This window comes from Sceloporus undulatus, chromosome 2 (genome assembly GCF_019175285.1).
Source record: "Sceloporus undulatus isolate JIND9_A2432 ecotype Alabama chromosome 2, SceUnd_v1.1, whole genome shotgun sequence".
Classification (NCBI taxonomy): domain Eukaryota; kingdom Metazoa; phylum Chordata; class Lepidosauria; order Squamata; family Phrynosomatidae; genus Sceloporus; species Sceloporus undulatus.
The window spans coordinates 240,095,497-240,111,084 of record NC_056523.1 but is presented as its reverse complement, the minus strand read 5'-3'; the positions used below and the strand labels follow the sequence as shown (position 1 = coordinate 240,111,084).

Genomic DNA, 15,588 nt, shown 5'->3' with positions numbered 1-15,588 from the left:
TTCTCCACTAAAAAGTGGTATTAGCTTCCTAGGATGTTTTAAACTACAGGATTATAACACTATGATTCCACTTTAACTGCCATAGCAACATCAAAGGTAATCCTGGAATTTGTAGTCTGGCCAGGCCCCAAAACTCTGGTTGAGAATTTTAAATATCTCTCCCTAAACAACAAGTCCCAGGATTCCATAAGATAAAACCATGACAGTTAAAGTGGAATGAAAGCACTATAATTGTGTAGTGTGAAGCCTTCAGTTCACATGGTTAAAAATCCCAAAACTCTCTTCAAATAACAGATATCTTGTGAATGGAAATGTTGTTTTTAAAGAACTTTGCAATTAACCCAACATGTATAAGCTTACATTTTGAATGTAAGAAGTCTATAGAGATGCACTCTTTACATTGTGTATGTGATACCAAGAAATTAAACCATTAAATATTTAAAATTGGGAGGCACTAACAAACATTCTCTCTTGTGCCATTTGCGAATCTAGATATCTGAATAACAGTTCAGGCAGAACATAAAGACCATCAGAAGTAGCTTCTGTGTATGGGCCACTGCTATGCGAAGGCCCTGATCCACTCTAAAAAGTTAGAGTGAATCCTCCAGGGCCATTTTAATGTTATACAAGGCACTGCAATTGGATCAGGAGATTCAAAAGGGCCCAGACCATTCATAAGTGTCCTTGGAACTTAGTGAAGCAGGTCTTTCACACTACATAATTATAGCATAATTATTATATGTAATTATAATTACATACTTATAGATGGGAAGGTTGGCAGTTCAGGGCCCACGAGCTGCATGATGGGGTGAGCTCCTGTCATTAGTCCAAGCTTCTGTCAACCTGGCAGTTCGAAAGCATGCAAATGCAAGTAGATAAATAGGTACCACTTTGTGGGAAGGTAACAGCATTCTGTGCAGTAATGCTGGCCACATGACCACCAGAGCAGTCCTTGGATAATGCTGGCTCTTCGGCTTCGTAACGGAAATGAGCACTGGCCCCAACAGTCAGTTACAACTAGACATTCACTGTTACCTTTAATTATAACACTATGATTCCACTTTAACTGCCACAGCAGCTTCTTATGGAACCCTGAGGTGAAGTACTTGATGTCTACATTGAACAGTCCTAAATACTCCTCTCTAAAATCCCTTCTTAAACATGTAAAACAAGCTGGGTTCTGTCTGCACAGGCCAAATAAACCATCCTCCGCCCATCTTCTCTGTGGGTAATCTGGACAATTCAGGGCCCAGTCCCCAAGTCTGGTACAAACAGTCTGGATGACATTTGGCCTGTTCCATGCCAAACCTGGGGTATACCTCTCTTAAAGCAGTGTAAAATAAGCCCCTGGTTATGCTCTGGATCTTCCCAGTCAGAACGAGGTGCCTAGCCATGTGACTGATGCTGCAAGTATCGTTCTGACCTCAGGAGCTGGGTGTGTGAACAGCCACCAAGCATCGGAATGGAGAGCCTAAAGTAACGGAGGGAGATGGGGGCAGCTATGGGAACAAGATCCTACGGCTGTCCCCAGAGTACCCTAGTCAGTGCAGATAGGACCCTGGTGAGTTCTGGTAAGACACACTCAATCTTAAAAGAAGGCAATGGCAAACCTCCTTTCTATAAATCTTATCCTATGAAAGGTTTACTTCCCTATAAGTTGGAATCCATTTGAAGGCACAAAATAATGAAAACATGGTAGTGAAAGAGAAGTATAGTGCTACATTTGTGTAATGTGAAAGGGCCCTAGATATCTTGGTTTCTTTTTTAGATGCTGCCAAATATAGCTTAAATTCTTGCTCTCCCCACCCACCTTACTGAAACAAAACAGCAGCTTTCACTGTAGGCTGGGGTAGATATAGCAGCAAAAACTAAAGAAAACAGCTCTGTCTGCACAAGGAATTCCTATCAGACCTCCACTGTCAGACAGTCTTGAATAGAAGTAGACTTACCTCTTTTTCTTGGCTGCAGTACTTTTTTTCCTAGATAAAGAACGGCAAGGGCGGTGATGACATAGTTCATAATGGCACCAACACGAGCTGGGTAAGCCAGAACAAACATACCAAAGACATCAAAGAAAACAATGTTTCCATGTCGATATTCATGAGATCTAGCCAGTTTATCTGATGTTGCTAAGTATTTGAGCACACCTAAAATATTGTCACCTTGGAGAGGGGAAAAAAACATATAGTTAAATCTGCTTTTTCCCTTATATTTTTTGCACACATTTCCACACAGTATATGACAGCACAAAATGAATATCCAAGAGAGAGAAAAATAAGTGGGTTAAATTAGGACTTTGACTGTAACTGTCAAAAGAAATTCAAAGAGAAAACAAAGGCACTTTCCAGACCGGTGCTTTGTGCCAGCCTGGATACGTGCTAAGGTTGCCTCGGGATGTCCTTTACAGACGCCTCACAACCCTAGCATGTACCTGCGGTGTGATAATGGTGGCGCCCTGTATACACAGGCGCCACCATTATGACAACATGGCCGCGCCGCAGTCAAACAGCGTGGTGCGGGCATGAAACGCTCACGCTGCTGCAGAGCGCTTGTGGCGCCCTTTCAGCGGTGCTGGAAGGAGCTCCGGAATGGAGCTCCTTTTCGCCGCGTGTATCACTAGCGCAGCCTTTACACAGCCGTGCCAGTGATACGGAAGAGAAAGGAGCCCATGAAGCCCCCAGGACACCCCTTTCCAGGCCGCAGGGAAACGTCATTTTGCCGCTTCCCTGAGCCCTGGAGAAGTAGCGGATTGGGACCTCTGGGGCTGCTGCTGCGGATGCCCAGGCCCCGATCCAGCGGGGAAAGGGGCAGGCCGCCTCAAAGGGGCGGTCTGTCTCCTGGCAGAGTGAGCAATAACTGACTCAAATGTAATTATTCTTCACAACAACCAACATTACAAAATAAAACTCTAACACACTGAAGGCCTGTTTTCCTTACTTAAAATATAATTATGGAAAATTAAAATGTAAAGGACAAATAATTTCTCATTCTTATGTTAATCTCAGTTCCAAGAATAATAAAAGAGACAGATAAGATAATAAAGAAGACATACGATGTAGCCAATGGAAAGTGTCTGCGTATACAATCAGGGTGCAAAATCTATGAACTGCCTTCAGTAATTAAAATTGCTTAACTTTAATGAGCCAACATAGTATGTGCTAATGTGTTATTTGGATTTCTTCCCAGAATTTTATTTTCTTGATTTGCTGTACTTAAGATATAGGTACTGTGCCTAAGAGTTATAGAAATAACAAATACCAAAAGTAGTATTTAAGACTTACATCAATACATAATCCATAAGCAACTTTGAATACCAACCTGCCCTCTGAATAGAGTCTGTCAGAATTCGGTCAGCTGTGTCGTATTTTGTATGATAGATGTAACCATTTTCAATAAAAGCCAGGTCTATTCCTATCAATACAATTCAATCACATTACATTATAATCCTATCTAATTAAGTATATTTCTTTAAACTAATTAAATGTTAGACAAAATTAACAAAAATATTAACAAAAATAATATTAATATTAATAAATTACTAATAATATTAATAAATTATCTCTTACCTGTTCTACTATGTAGTCTTATTTGCTCCAACTTCATGAACTATGGTCTCCCATCCCTTCCCAGGCCAGCTCTGGTAGGTAGCTCTAGCTAGCATTAAACCAGAATACCCTATTACGTCCTATCCAGGGAACTATGGCCTAATAAATCAAGACAGGAAGCCCTTCTGTACTGCACTGTACCACTTGACAATGGAAAAGGCATTTTTGCAGATTTAATGTAGGGAAGTATTACGGTCACAGTGCATTAAAGTGGAACGAGAAGCTATTTACTATGTTGCAACTTGCATTTTATTATGCACCAATTTTCCTATCATTATAATTTATATTTCCTCCCAAGTGTTCAAGGCTCCCATTGCCAATTTAGCTTGTGAGAATGTAGTTTCATGACTAAGTGGGGATTTGAACCTATAAAGTGCTAAATGGCTTGAGTTCAGCCTATATGAAAGATCGTATCTACCTATATTAGCCAGCCTGAGCTTTAAAGACCTTGGGAGAAATGCCTTCTATTGGTCTCCACACCATCACAGACACATTTGATGAGGATGCAGGAGAGGGACTTTTTGGTAGCTGTTTCCAAGCTGTGCCATAGCCTTGCATGTGAGGCTAGGATAACCCTCTATGTGTTCTCTCTCTACCAGCAAGTAAATCAATTTATTTATTTATTTCATTTATATACTGCCTTTCTCCCAGAGTGGGACCTAAGGCAGCTTCCAGAAACTGTCAATTAAAAAATGTTCACAATGAAATTCAAAAACAATTTAAAATCACCTCATAAAACACATTAAAATCAGTTTAAAGTTTAAAAGATAAATAAAACATCCCCAATAAAAAGCCACCTGTTGACTGTTAACTCATCATGGCAGAAGGATCTTTTAATGAGGAGTGCTGCACGTTTATCTTCATTACTATGCTTTAAATGCTTTTCTGTTTTAAATTACTGGTTTTAGTTGAATTGCTTATCTAATTGTTTTTAAAATTTTGTACAATAGTTTTTATCTGTACAGTGGTCTCTCCAAATTTGCAAATTCATTTAGCTATTCGTGGGCTGTCTCCTAGCCCCACCCATCCTGAGACAGCTATCCCAGGCATGGGAAGGGAGGACGAAGAACCGATCCACTTGGGAACGAGGAGGGGATAGATCCATCCCCTCCAAGGCTCTTTCCTGGGGGGATGGATGCCTGCCTTGCTCTGGCATCGATCTGCCCAGGAAAGAGGAGGGGAGCCAGTTAAAGGGATTGGAGGACAAGAGAAAAAGAGGAGTGTGCACACCCACTCTTCTTCCCCTGTCCACTCCTCCCTTTAACTGGCTTCGGGGGGGGGGCAGTTATCTGCAGTTTTTCCATATTCAAGGGGGTCTTGCACCCCCTAACCCCCGCAAATATGGAGGGATGGCTGTATTTTGTTTTAACTTTTCTTGCAAACCACCTTGAGTCCCATACAGGGATAAATGCAGGATATTAAATAAGTAAGTGACCTGACTGTAGAGTCAAACACTCTTAAATATTACCTAATGCTGCCTCTACTTTGGTTTTTTTTACACTAATGGGGGTCCTATTTCATATATGTTATGTGAAACAACTGTAAATGGGCTTCACTGAAATTCAACTCTAATGAAGTAAAGAAAGCCAAGATTTCAACTGAAATATATACATGCTTTAAATGCCACACTTTCATTTAAAGAAAGTTCTCAATGCTTTCTGGGGAGAAGTTTCACCTCCAAGCAGCAACACAGAACTCTCGCTTTCAATGATACAACGCGGCACCACAATACTTGCAAATTCCAGTTTATTGCTGTTGAACTGAAACCTGTGCAACATATAATCTGAACCCCTGGCATTTCTTCCAAGCTATGCTGATAGCAAAACTTCTGAACTAGGATTCCAAATCACTTGCATTCTCACAGGCATGATCGTCTTGATACCCACTTTCCATTGTCTCCTCTCGCCCGCATCCATCCAAATCAAGCCCACAAAAGAATCCTACTACATCTGTTCAGCAACATACCTGGAACATTGCCAAAATCTCGGTAAATACGGAAATCTGTTTCTGCAGGGATAACGCCACTCTGAAACACTTCTTGAGCCACCACACAACCAAAAGGGTGCTTTGCAGCAGAGATGTATGCTTGTACAAGCCAAGGGTTTTCAGGTCCTGTAACAGAATACCACCACAAAAAAATGGGGGGGGGGGGGATCTTTAGTTTTATGTATCTAATTGGCTGCTTGCCCTATCCCAAAGACACAAGCTTAGTTCCTAAAGCATGTTAACGTAAGGAAGATCTCAGAAGAAGAGGTTCCTGTCCTCAGCCCTGCAATCCTGAGCTCTAATCCACATCATATAGAGAGTCCCCAGACCCACAAGGGAGGCTTTTAAGGGGGTGAAGCTGGACATATTTGGGGGTGGGAACAGGAACCTTTGCTTACACAAACCTCCCTAAGTAACACTATATAAATACACTGTACCACTATATAATACAAAATATTGTATATATAATACAATTTTGATATCATCCTCTTACTGCTTGAAGATGAAGTTGCTATTTGTAGTTTGGTGGAGTACCAGAACTCTGACAGGGAATGCTAAATATCTCACAAAACTGCAAATCCCAGAATTCCATAGAAATTGAGCCATGACAGTTAAAGCAGTGTTAAACTGCATTATTTCTGCAGTGTAGATTAGACCAATGTCTTTGCCTGGAAAATTTCCTGGATGAAGTGAGCTACAGAGACAAACACAATCCTTCTTTTTCTTGTAACAAAAGTACTGAGGACTCTGTGGCCTGAATCTATTGCTAGTCCCAACTAGAATATAGCCACGGAATCAAATGGATTTACTAATTTACTAAATGGTTGACTTACCATTCAACAACTGTTTTAGTGAGTCTACTCTAGTTGAGACGAGATTCCTAGGATTCCTGCTCATGTCAGTGAAAGACACAGGGAAAGATTATTGGTTGGTGATGCATGCTACAAGGCTGTTTCTCCGGTATTTCAGCTTTGGTCAGTTCCTCCAAGATATCAGTGTACACTAAGGAAAGTCCTGACCTAGAAAGGCGGGTTTACTACGTGGGACTAGATTCCTGATATACCTGTAAGCATCACAAGAATGATGGATTTTTCAGAACAGCTCTTTATGTAGTATATGTACTGAGCAATATCACAATGGTTTTTTGGTTTAAGCATTAACCTTTCCTAGAAGATGAATCAAGGAAATCATGGTACAGCAAGCATATTTTCAGCACTCTTGTGGTGCAATCCTATTTCTATATCCTCCCTGAAATTATTCTCCATGTGGATTTTGAAATCTGATACATTAATTTTTCAAAGCTCTGCTTATTCTCATGCTATGCTTTGTTTGAGCAACCAAAGCACAGCTGCAGAACATGCTTTTTCAGAGCCTGCCTCTAATCTTCCAATGCCCCTGCATTTCTTTCACTAGTGCAGGTAACTGACATGATCCCCAACAGCTATTCATCCATGCAGAAGAGAACTATGCACATGGCCAGAGCTAATCCTTCAATTTTCATTGTTACAGATTTCCTACCCAATGAGGCAGGTTGGTTGTTTGCCTGTTAAACTGTCTGACATCACCAGCTGGAGGAACTAAGGCAGTGAAAAACCTCAAGGGAAGTTCCGGCTGCATGCTAGTGAACACACATGAACACAAACACAGTTCTTGTGTACACACTTAAACAGCTTCTTTGGACCATGTTCATGAAAATGCAGTCCTGATTTATAAAGACAATATGGGACTGCTTTCATTACCTGATCCTATTAAGCAGTGGGATCCTGCAGCACCTTTGAAACGAACTGTGTGAAAGATGCATGCATCTGAGGTAGTAGACCAAGTCTATAAAAACTGATGTTACAACTTCTTTCACTCAGTTAGTCTCAAAGGTGCTGCAAGATCCCTTTGCATACTAAGATTCCAGACTAACATGGCTATGTCTCTGAATTCTAGCAAACAAAGTTTGGCAACCTTACTTTTTCAGACTATACCTCTCTGATCCCCCAGCTTGTTAGCTTTTGGGGAAATGTTTGGCTGGGAGATCTGTAGTTTAAAAAATTATCGAAAAATCAATCAATCAATCAACTACGGTACCTCTTCTGGAACCACTGCACTTTCTCAGTTTCATAAAGTAATGAATGACTGAGAACTTTCTCTCCATCAACAAGCAGATATTGTTCCTCTTCCTCTTTTACCAAGTTACCTTGCGCAACATCTTTGTTGCACCTCATCATATCAGAATAAGTCTAAGGAAGTAGACACACTCCACAAGTTTACCACGGTAAATCAGTACCATCTTACAAAATCTGAAACTAACAACATAGTATCCAATTTACAACAATTTGCACAGGCCTTTTGCAGAAGTTCAAGCAGCACATTTTAAAAGAAGTTTTTATTTAACGAAGACTCTTCATCTGGCTGGCCGCTGGCACATCTAAGGTTTAAGTCTGTTTAAATGGTTTAAACTGATTATTATTAGGCAATTGTCTTTGGGAGACAATTAAATACTTTATTATTGGTGTCCCATTGTTTTTACGTGAATTAAAATTAATCATTTCCAAGAATGAAAACAGAATTTGGACAAATTCTATGGCTGTCAACAATCCAATTACATCTAATGTATCCTACTTAAATTTGATTAACACAACAGTTTCACTTAGAGACAAATTTAATGTCAAACAGGGCAATAATATGTAAGATTGTCATCGTGGAGGAAACAGTAGCACTGCAAACAATGTGGACTCCTGGTATGTACATTCTTGACTGTCTAGTTTAGGTATCATTATCTGTCCCAGAGCTAGGACAGATAACATTTTTGATAACCACTCCCACTCATTCTAATATGCACTTTGCAAGGGATGGGAGATAACAATACTTTTACAAACACTGCATTTTTATAAACTGTCTGCTATTGGTGTAGACGCTGAGGGGCCTGCCTAACTGATGAAGAGCCCAATTAAAAAAAGGAAACAAATGAGATCTACTGCTCTTTAGAAACCTTATCTAGAGCAATCTTTAAAAACTGGACTGATGGTAGTCATATTAAATCCTAAACCCAGCTGGAGGAAAACTTTCAAAACCAAAAATTATTTGACTACAGTAGTTTGTTAAGAAATCATGGGAGAAGACTACAGGCTCACCTACACTGCCCAGAATACTCTGGGCTGCTCCCAGAATATTCTGGCCCAGAGCTGCCCTGAATTCCTCCTATTAGCTTTGCACTCCATAGCAACACTGGGCATCTGTCTAAACATGTGTCCCTGCTGTGTCCTCCAGTGCTGCCACTGCTCACACAAGCTGCTCCCTCTGAGGCTGCAGTGAAGTGGCCAGCATTGATCAAATGGCTGGGTGCCTCATTCTGACTTGTGGCAGCAGCAGCAGCATCAAGCAACACAGCAAAAATGTGTATGTAGACAACTGCCCAGCATCACTACAGAGCGCTCCAGGTTTTCCTGCAAAATCTAGATCAAAAGGTAATTGTTAAAAATCTGGTTTAAGGGAGGAATAAGGCAGATTTGGTGCAGAACTTTCATTATGTTGTGAAGACAGTCTGTAGTTAAATCGGGGATTTGGTCCTTTATCATGAAGACAGGTCGCCGTGCAGATGGGGTGAGACTGTTTTAATATAATATTAATAGAAAATTATACTAGGTACTGGAAAAGAAGGCAAATACTCCAGTTAAAGAGTGGCATATTTAAAGATAAGATTTAGCATTTTCAATTAATCAATCAGATCCTGAAAGAGGAATAGCAGTAATTTATAAGATTTTAGAAGGATAAGCTGGCAAGAATAAATTGTATTTTTATCTTTGTTGTAGTGTCTCAGCATCTCAGGGATTCAACAATTGTATATTTTATTGCCATACAGACAATTTCACTATTTGCAATAAGTTCTAATATATTAAATGTTTAAGAATATCAATATCTGCATTGATTCGTTTTGTAAAGTAGTCTATTTCTGATGTATTTACTAGCAGTAAATTATTGACACAGTCTAAATTTAAGAACTGTTGTGGAATGAAATTTCAATAGTTTTTTATAAGTAATTAATGTACAAAATCTATTCAGGAAGTTATGTTGTTTGTTTGTTTTTAAAAACCAAGCCTGTTATGCCTATTAACCTAGTAGGTAAATTTAGAGTAAAGATTATCTAATGGTTTTTTGTGGGGGTTTTGGGCTAGAACATGGCCACATAGCCCGAAAACCCCACAAAAAACTATGGATGCCGGCCATGAAAGCCTTCAACTCCTGCAATAATTAATTTAATAGATTGTGGGGGGGGGGAGGCCTGTCCATTCACATTTTAATTCTAAAGTATCTGTACAACGACATGTAAATGTTATTTAACAGTGCTTAAGGACTTTGTATCAAGTATGAAACTCTATCCTAATCTTCACCAAAGTTGTATTCAACTTATGTTTTTATTTAATAAGGAAAACCATCTGCAGGATATGCGAGACGTCTAAGCATCTTACCTGTTTGAAAAACAAGCTCTTTCCCTCCTACTCCAGCAGCCTCCAGATTAATAAATGCTCTAACTGACTTAGCCCAATGGTGCTGTGTAATGAAGCCATGGCTAGCCTGCATGAGAAGCAAAGATAAACAATGTCAAACAGCATAATATTTTTGAATTACTGTCTCAACACATAAAAATCATTTTGTTTTTGACAATAACTAAGAAAAACAGAGTGCAAGTGATCTCAAAACTCTAAGTTAACCAACACAGAGAACCAAGAAGATAATTATTGCCCTGTTCAGTAGATACTTGTCACAGAATATTCGTATTTTTAATTCTTTCCTCCTTCTTAGCCACCATATTCAAACAGACTTTCCATCCTAGCAGCAAAACATGGGGACAATAAGACTGTGTTTGGGATCTGTTGATTCAGACTGTCTGCTATCCATCTACAAGCAGGCAAATGAAAAAATAACATATATCACTTGTTAGGATACTAGTTTTTTTTTTGGGGGGGGGGGGGTTCCTGGGGCCGTAAAAAAGACAACGTCCTTCACTCCTCTGAAAAAGGGCCTGAAATGGCCAATCCCATAGAAAATTCTGTGGATGCAACTGATCCATTTTGTGGCAAAAAGCTTTTAGGGGCAAGGGATGGTGTATCTCTCCAAACCCTAGAAGCTCTCCCCTTCTGATACAGACCAAGAGTTTTTGAGTGTGTCATATGGACATCACATTCCATTATTTGAACTCCACTTACCATCTAAAGTGAAACACTGCACTTCAGCCTCAGTAAGAACTAGGCAACAATCAACCAGAGCAGGATCAGACAAGTACATCTGCCTTTTATCACTGTTGTCTTTATTTATAAGTGTTCACCCAATGAACATATCTGATAATATCTGTATTATTATTATTATTATTATTAACCTTTATTTATAAAGCGCTGTAAATTTACACAGCGCTGTATTCTTCATTTCAAGAAATAATGAAACTTCCTTTTCAATCCCATTTGGAGATATATAGGTATAAACAAACAAAATCTGATTTCACGTACCAATCAAATTTTAGACTTGATTTTCCTAATTTCTCCCTTCTATTTCCTTGAATGTCAGGTTGCTGTTGTTATGTGTCTTGAAGTTGACTATAACGTATGGGAACTCTGTTATAAACATTTCTTTGGAAAGACTTATTATGAGGAGGTCTGCCATTGCCTTCCTCTGAGGCTGAGGGACTTCCTCAAGGACACCAGATGGGTTTCTATGGTTCAGTGGGGATTCAGATCCTGGTCTCCTGGAGATCTAGTCCAACAAATATTGGTTCTAGGTGACACAAAATCCTGAAACAATGGTAATTTTCCCTATTCATAAAACCAGTCAGAATTTTTCCAAGATGGCAGCTGTTATCAAGTAAGATTGTCTGGGGTTTTTAGGTATTTTTTTTTTAAAAGTCTGGGCCTAGTTTTTTTTCAAAAACAGATCAAATTGAACTCTATTTAAAGTTTTTACAAATATTAGAGATCAGCTTGGCCTACTTTTTTTAAAAAAAAACTATGCCTAAATCAAAAAAACAATACCTAAATACCTAAACAATATCTAAATATCCCAAACAATCTTACTTGACAACAGCTGCTGTCTTGGAAAAATGGTGGCTATTTTACGGATCAGATTGCAGCAAGTCATACTGCAGATTATAAAGCAGATTGCAGTGTTCCAGCACTATCCATATACATCAGGTCTCAAAGGTTTGACACCAGATTATCTGAAAGACCATTCTTTTTGCATAGATTAGCTCACGCTGTAGTCAGCTCTGAAATATGGGAGCTGACTGCCAGCACCATTATAGGATTTCATATATAAATCAATTTCATGCTTACGTTATATTGTTAGCCATCCTGAGGACCTTTTTTATTGATGGAAGATACAGGATACAAGCCAACTTGTAAAAAAAATAGCTCTTTTGAAGTGTAACCTAGGCCTTTCATGGTATGGAAAGTTTTATAACTTTCCATATCATAACTCTGAGACTCTGGAGCTCCCTTCTCAGGGAGGCCAGAATGGCCCCCTTCTTGTTGTCTTTCCATCAGCAGGCTAAAACCTTTTTATCCAGACAAGCTTTTAAAACAAAAAGTTTTTAAAGAATGGGCTGGGGTTTTGTATTGTTTTAACTGTATTCTTTTAAATACTTTAATATTTTTTAACTGTATTTTATACTTTTAACAAGAAATCCTTTAATATTGTAAGAATTTAATTCTATTGTAATGCATCACTTTTGTATGTTTTTAACTGTACTGTTCTTTTAAATTGTAAGCCACTCTGAGTCCCATTTTTTGGGGAAAAGTGGTATACAAATAAATATAATAATAATTTAAGTCTGCCAGTTATATCCTTACCTGCAAGAGACTTTCTTCTGCACCATTAAACAGAAATATAACTGCATGTTTTAAGGGTTCAGATGACTTTGAGAGGGTGTGCAGTATCTCAAGCATCACAGAGCAGCTGACAGCATCATCACTGGCACCTTAAAATTATAAGATACTTAACCAAATGAATTCTTGTGCCCTGAAACACAGTTTCTCTTTTAGATATTTTTAAATTCATTTATCCATTTGGTTAAACATGTACACTCTTATTTCAAAAAAAGGTTTATTTCACTCTTATACTGGTACATGAAATATTCAAGTGTATTTTGGAAACATTCATCCCCCCCCCAAAAAAAATCCCTCCCAGTCAGGTTTGAGCATTTCAAAGGACTTGGCATATACTCAGTTCCACTATGTCCTTCTTTTAGGTTGCTGGCACACTGGAGAATCAATGCAGTTTGACACCACTTTAACTGCCACAACTCCATTCTATGGAATTCTGGTATTTGTAATTTGTTGTGACACCAGATCGTTCTGACAGAGAAGGCTAAATATCTCACAAAACTACAAATCCCAGTTTTGTAGAAAAGGCAGGCCCAACTCCATCAGGGCTAGCCTCAAGAAGAAGAGCCCTTCCTCCATGCCAACTGTAATCATCAAGTCTGGGAGGGAGTGAAAAAGACAGTCCCAACTCCTTCAGGCTTAGCTATGAATTACTGTGACTTACGTTGCTCTGTTTTATCTTATTGCATTTTGTTTTACTGTATTCTCTATGTATTTTTATTGCTGTAACCCGCCCAGATTCCTTGTGATTGGGCGGGCAATAAATAAATCATCATCATCATTATAAATCCCAGAATTCCGTAGTACTGAGCCATGGCAGTTAAATTAGCATCAATCTGCATTATTTTTGCAGTGCAGATGCAGCCTACGATAAGTCTGCTTTAGAGTAAGCCTAGTACTGAATATCATAGACCAATATAGATTACATGGAGAAAAAGGCAATTGAGTATAAATACCCATCTAGTAAAATATATGAGCTGCAATGGATTGTTTTCAACAAGCATCCTTTATAAGCCTTTAACATAATAAAATACGAATTTATTCAGCAAGAAAAGGTGATATATTTTAACTCTTCTAGAGCAAATGGTCATATTGTCTTAAGTCCCAGTTATGGGAGAAAGGTGGGAAATCAAATAAATAACACAGTCTTTAAATATCTGGGATTACATTCTATCAACTTTTCAGATTTATTAAATCTGTCAGGAATGATGAGTGTTGACTCCATTGGCATACATATTATCTTCTGCACAAAGGATAGAGCATGAAGTTTAATAGGAAATAAAATAAAAACACTTTATAATGCAGATACTGCACTAAGCATACTGTTTTACTACCAGTGCTATAAACAAGTATACCAATAATAACTATGGGCAAAATCCAATATTAGTCCTTCCTACTTAGATCTACTGAAATCAGTGGGATTTTAAGTTAGGTCCAAAACACACTGCAGAAATAATCCAGTTTGAGACCACTTTAACTGTCCTGGCTGAATGCTGGGGAATACTGGGAACTGTAATTTTGCAAGTTTTGTAATGTTTTGTGAGGCTCTGGAGCCACAATAAACTACAATTCTCAAATTCCCTAACACTGAGCCAGGGCAATTAAAGCAGTCTCAAAATGGATTATTTCTGCAGTGTGTTCTGGACCTTAGTTGTGATTAACAGGTCTAACTGCTGCAATGGGTGGACATACCGTATATACTCGACTATAAGTCGAAAAATTTATGCCCCAAAATGAACTCCAAAATCCTGGGTAGACTTATGGAAGGGTCAATGAGTTAATGCTAAAAAAAATTTGTGAAAGAAGTGCCCACCTTCCTCTGTAGCCTTGTAACGGCTCCCTGTTTGAAGCCCTAGCGCCGGCTCTCATTTCCTCCTCTCCCTCTTGTGTGTGTGTGTATGTGTGTGTTTCCCTCTCTGCCTTCTGGCGCAGCCAGACCTAAGCTTCTGCTGACTTGCTGAGGAAAGGAACATACAGAAAGTATGCCCAGGCTTGTACCCCATTTTGCCTGGAAGTCCTGGGAATGAAAGAGAGAGAGAATGCTTTGTCCTCCATTTCTGCAAGCTATGTGAGTGAGATATAGGGAGGGAAGTGGTGCTTTATTTCTCCCCCTCCTTTAGATCTTTTGTAACATCCTCCAGTGTTTGACCCTCGACTTATCCATGGGTCATATCAAAATCCATGATTTTAGATCCAAAAACTACCCTCGACTTATACATGAGGCCGACTTATACATGAGTATATACGGTAATTGTTTTTTATGTTGCAGTTCAACTATAATCATTTGAGACTTCTTCCGCATTAAAATAAAACATATATCATTTATTCTATTAAGACACAGACATTGAATACTAACATTTTCTCAAAACTGTGTGGTATAACCTTGCTAATAACGGGGGGGGGGGGGGGGAATTATATTCGATTTTGAAATGTAAACTTGCGTAACAATTAGAATTGAGACATCTATCTATCAATCCCCTCAAACTCTGTTTGTAATGCTGATGCCATTTTGGGAAACTGCATTAATAAAGAATTAATCTAAAACATTCTAAAAGTCTTCCACTAAATAAAGTCTAGGAGATGAAGCCCAGTTAAGCCCCCAAATCTTATCATTTCCAGATTCTGGTGAAAAAAATTAAGGCTTTTTAAGAGTAATTCCTCATTAATGCATCTTGCCAAAATAGCACCAGCATTACAATTACTGAGAGAGATAGACAGATGTAGATCTATTCAACAGAGAAACTACCACGCACTATTTATTTTATGATTTCCTTCACCCCCCACTTATACAACATTTTCTGATATACCTACCTAAAGTATTTGGTACAGAGTCAAAGTGGCAGTTGGCCAGTACTGCATGCTCAGCTCCACTTCTGGGTTCCAGTTTCACTACAACATTAGTAATATTGTCATAGTAACTGGTGAACCCTCCAAGAAAGTCAATACTGAAGGTGCCTGTAGGTCTCTGTACATCTACAGAGATTCTGTGGACATGGCTGCTTTCTTGTTCAATAACTTTGACTTGTTCCAAGAGGTAGTTCACTGTGAAGATTTCGTTTTCTGGGCTTCCAACTGCTCTCGGGCCAATTGCAGTGATATTTTCTAGATATGCCCTGTAGGAGATGACATTAAGTATG

General features: G+C 38.9%; 1 protein-coding gene across 4 annotated transcripts in view; it reads right to left on the bottom strand.

The window, feature by feature from the left end:
- ERMP1 (endoplasmic reticulum metallopeptidase 1) overlaps positions 1–15,588 on the bottom strand; it is a 48,260-nt gene that overhangs the window by 25,403 nt on the left and 7,269 nt on the right. For 3 of the 4 annotated variants that reach the window (XR_006102229.1, XM_042452569.1, XM_042452570.1), the window contains exons 2-7: positions 15,263–15,564; positions 12,419–12,546; positions 10,049–10,154; positions 5,571–5,717; positions 3,319–3,411; positions 1,950–2,162 (exon numbers count right to left, since the gene is read on the bottom strand). Coding sequence is in view for 3 of the 4 variants with exons in the window: in XM_042452569.1 (XP_042308503.1) it covers positions 1,950–2,162; positions 3,319–3,411; positions 5,571–5,717; positions 10,049–10,154; positions 12,419–12,546; positions 15,263–15,564 (989 nt within the window). In the remaining variant the exon portion in view is untranslated. Of the gene's footprint in view, positions 1–1,945; positions 2,163–3,318; positions 3,412–5,570; positions 5,718–10,048; positions 10,155–12,418; positions 12,547–15,262; positions 15,565–15,588 lie in introns of all 4 variants that reach the window. The other variant, XM_042452571.1, reaches the window with a different exon arrangement.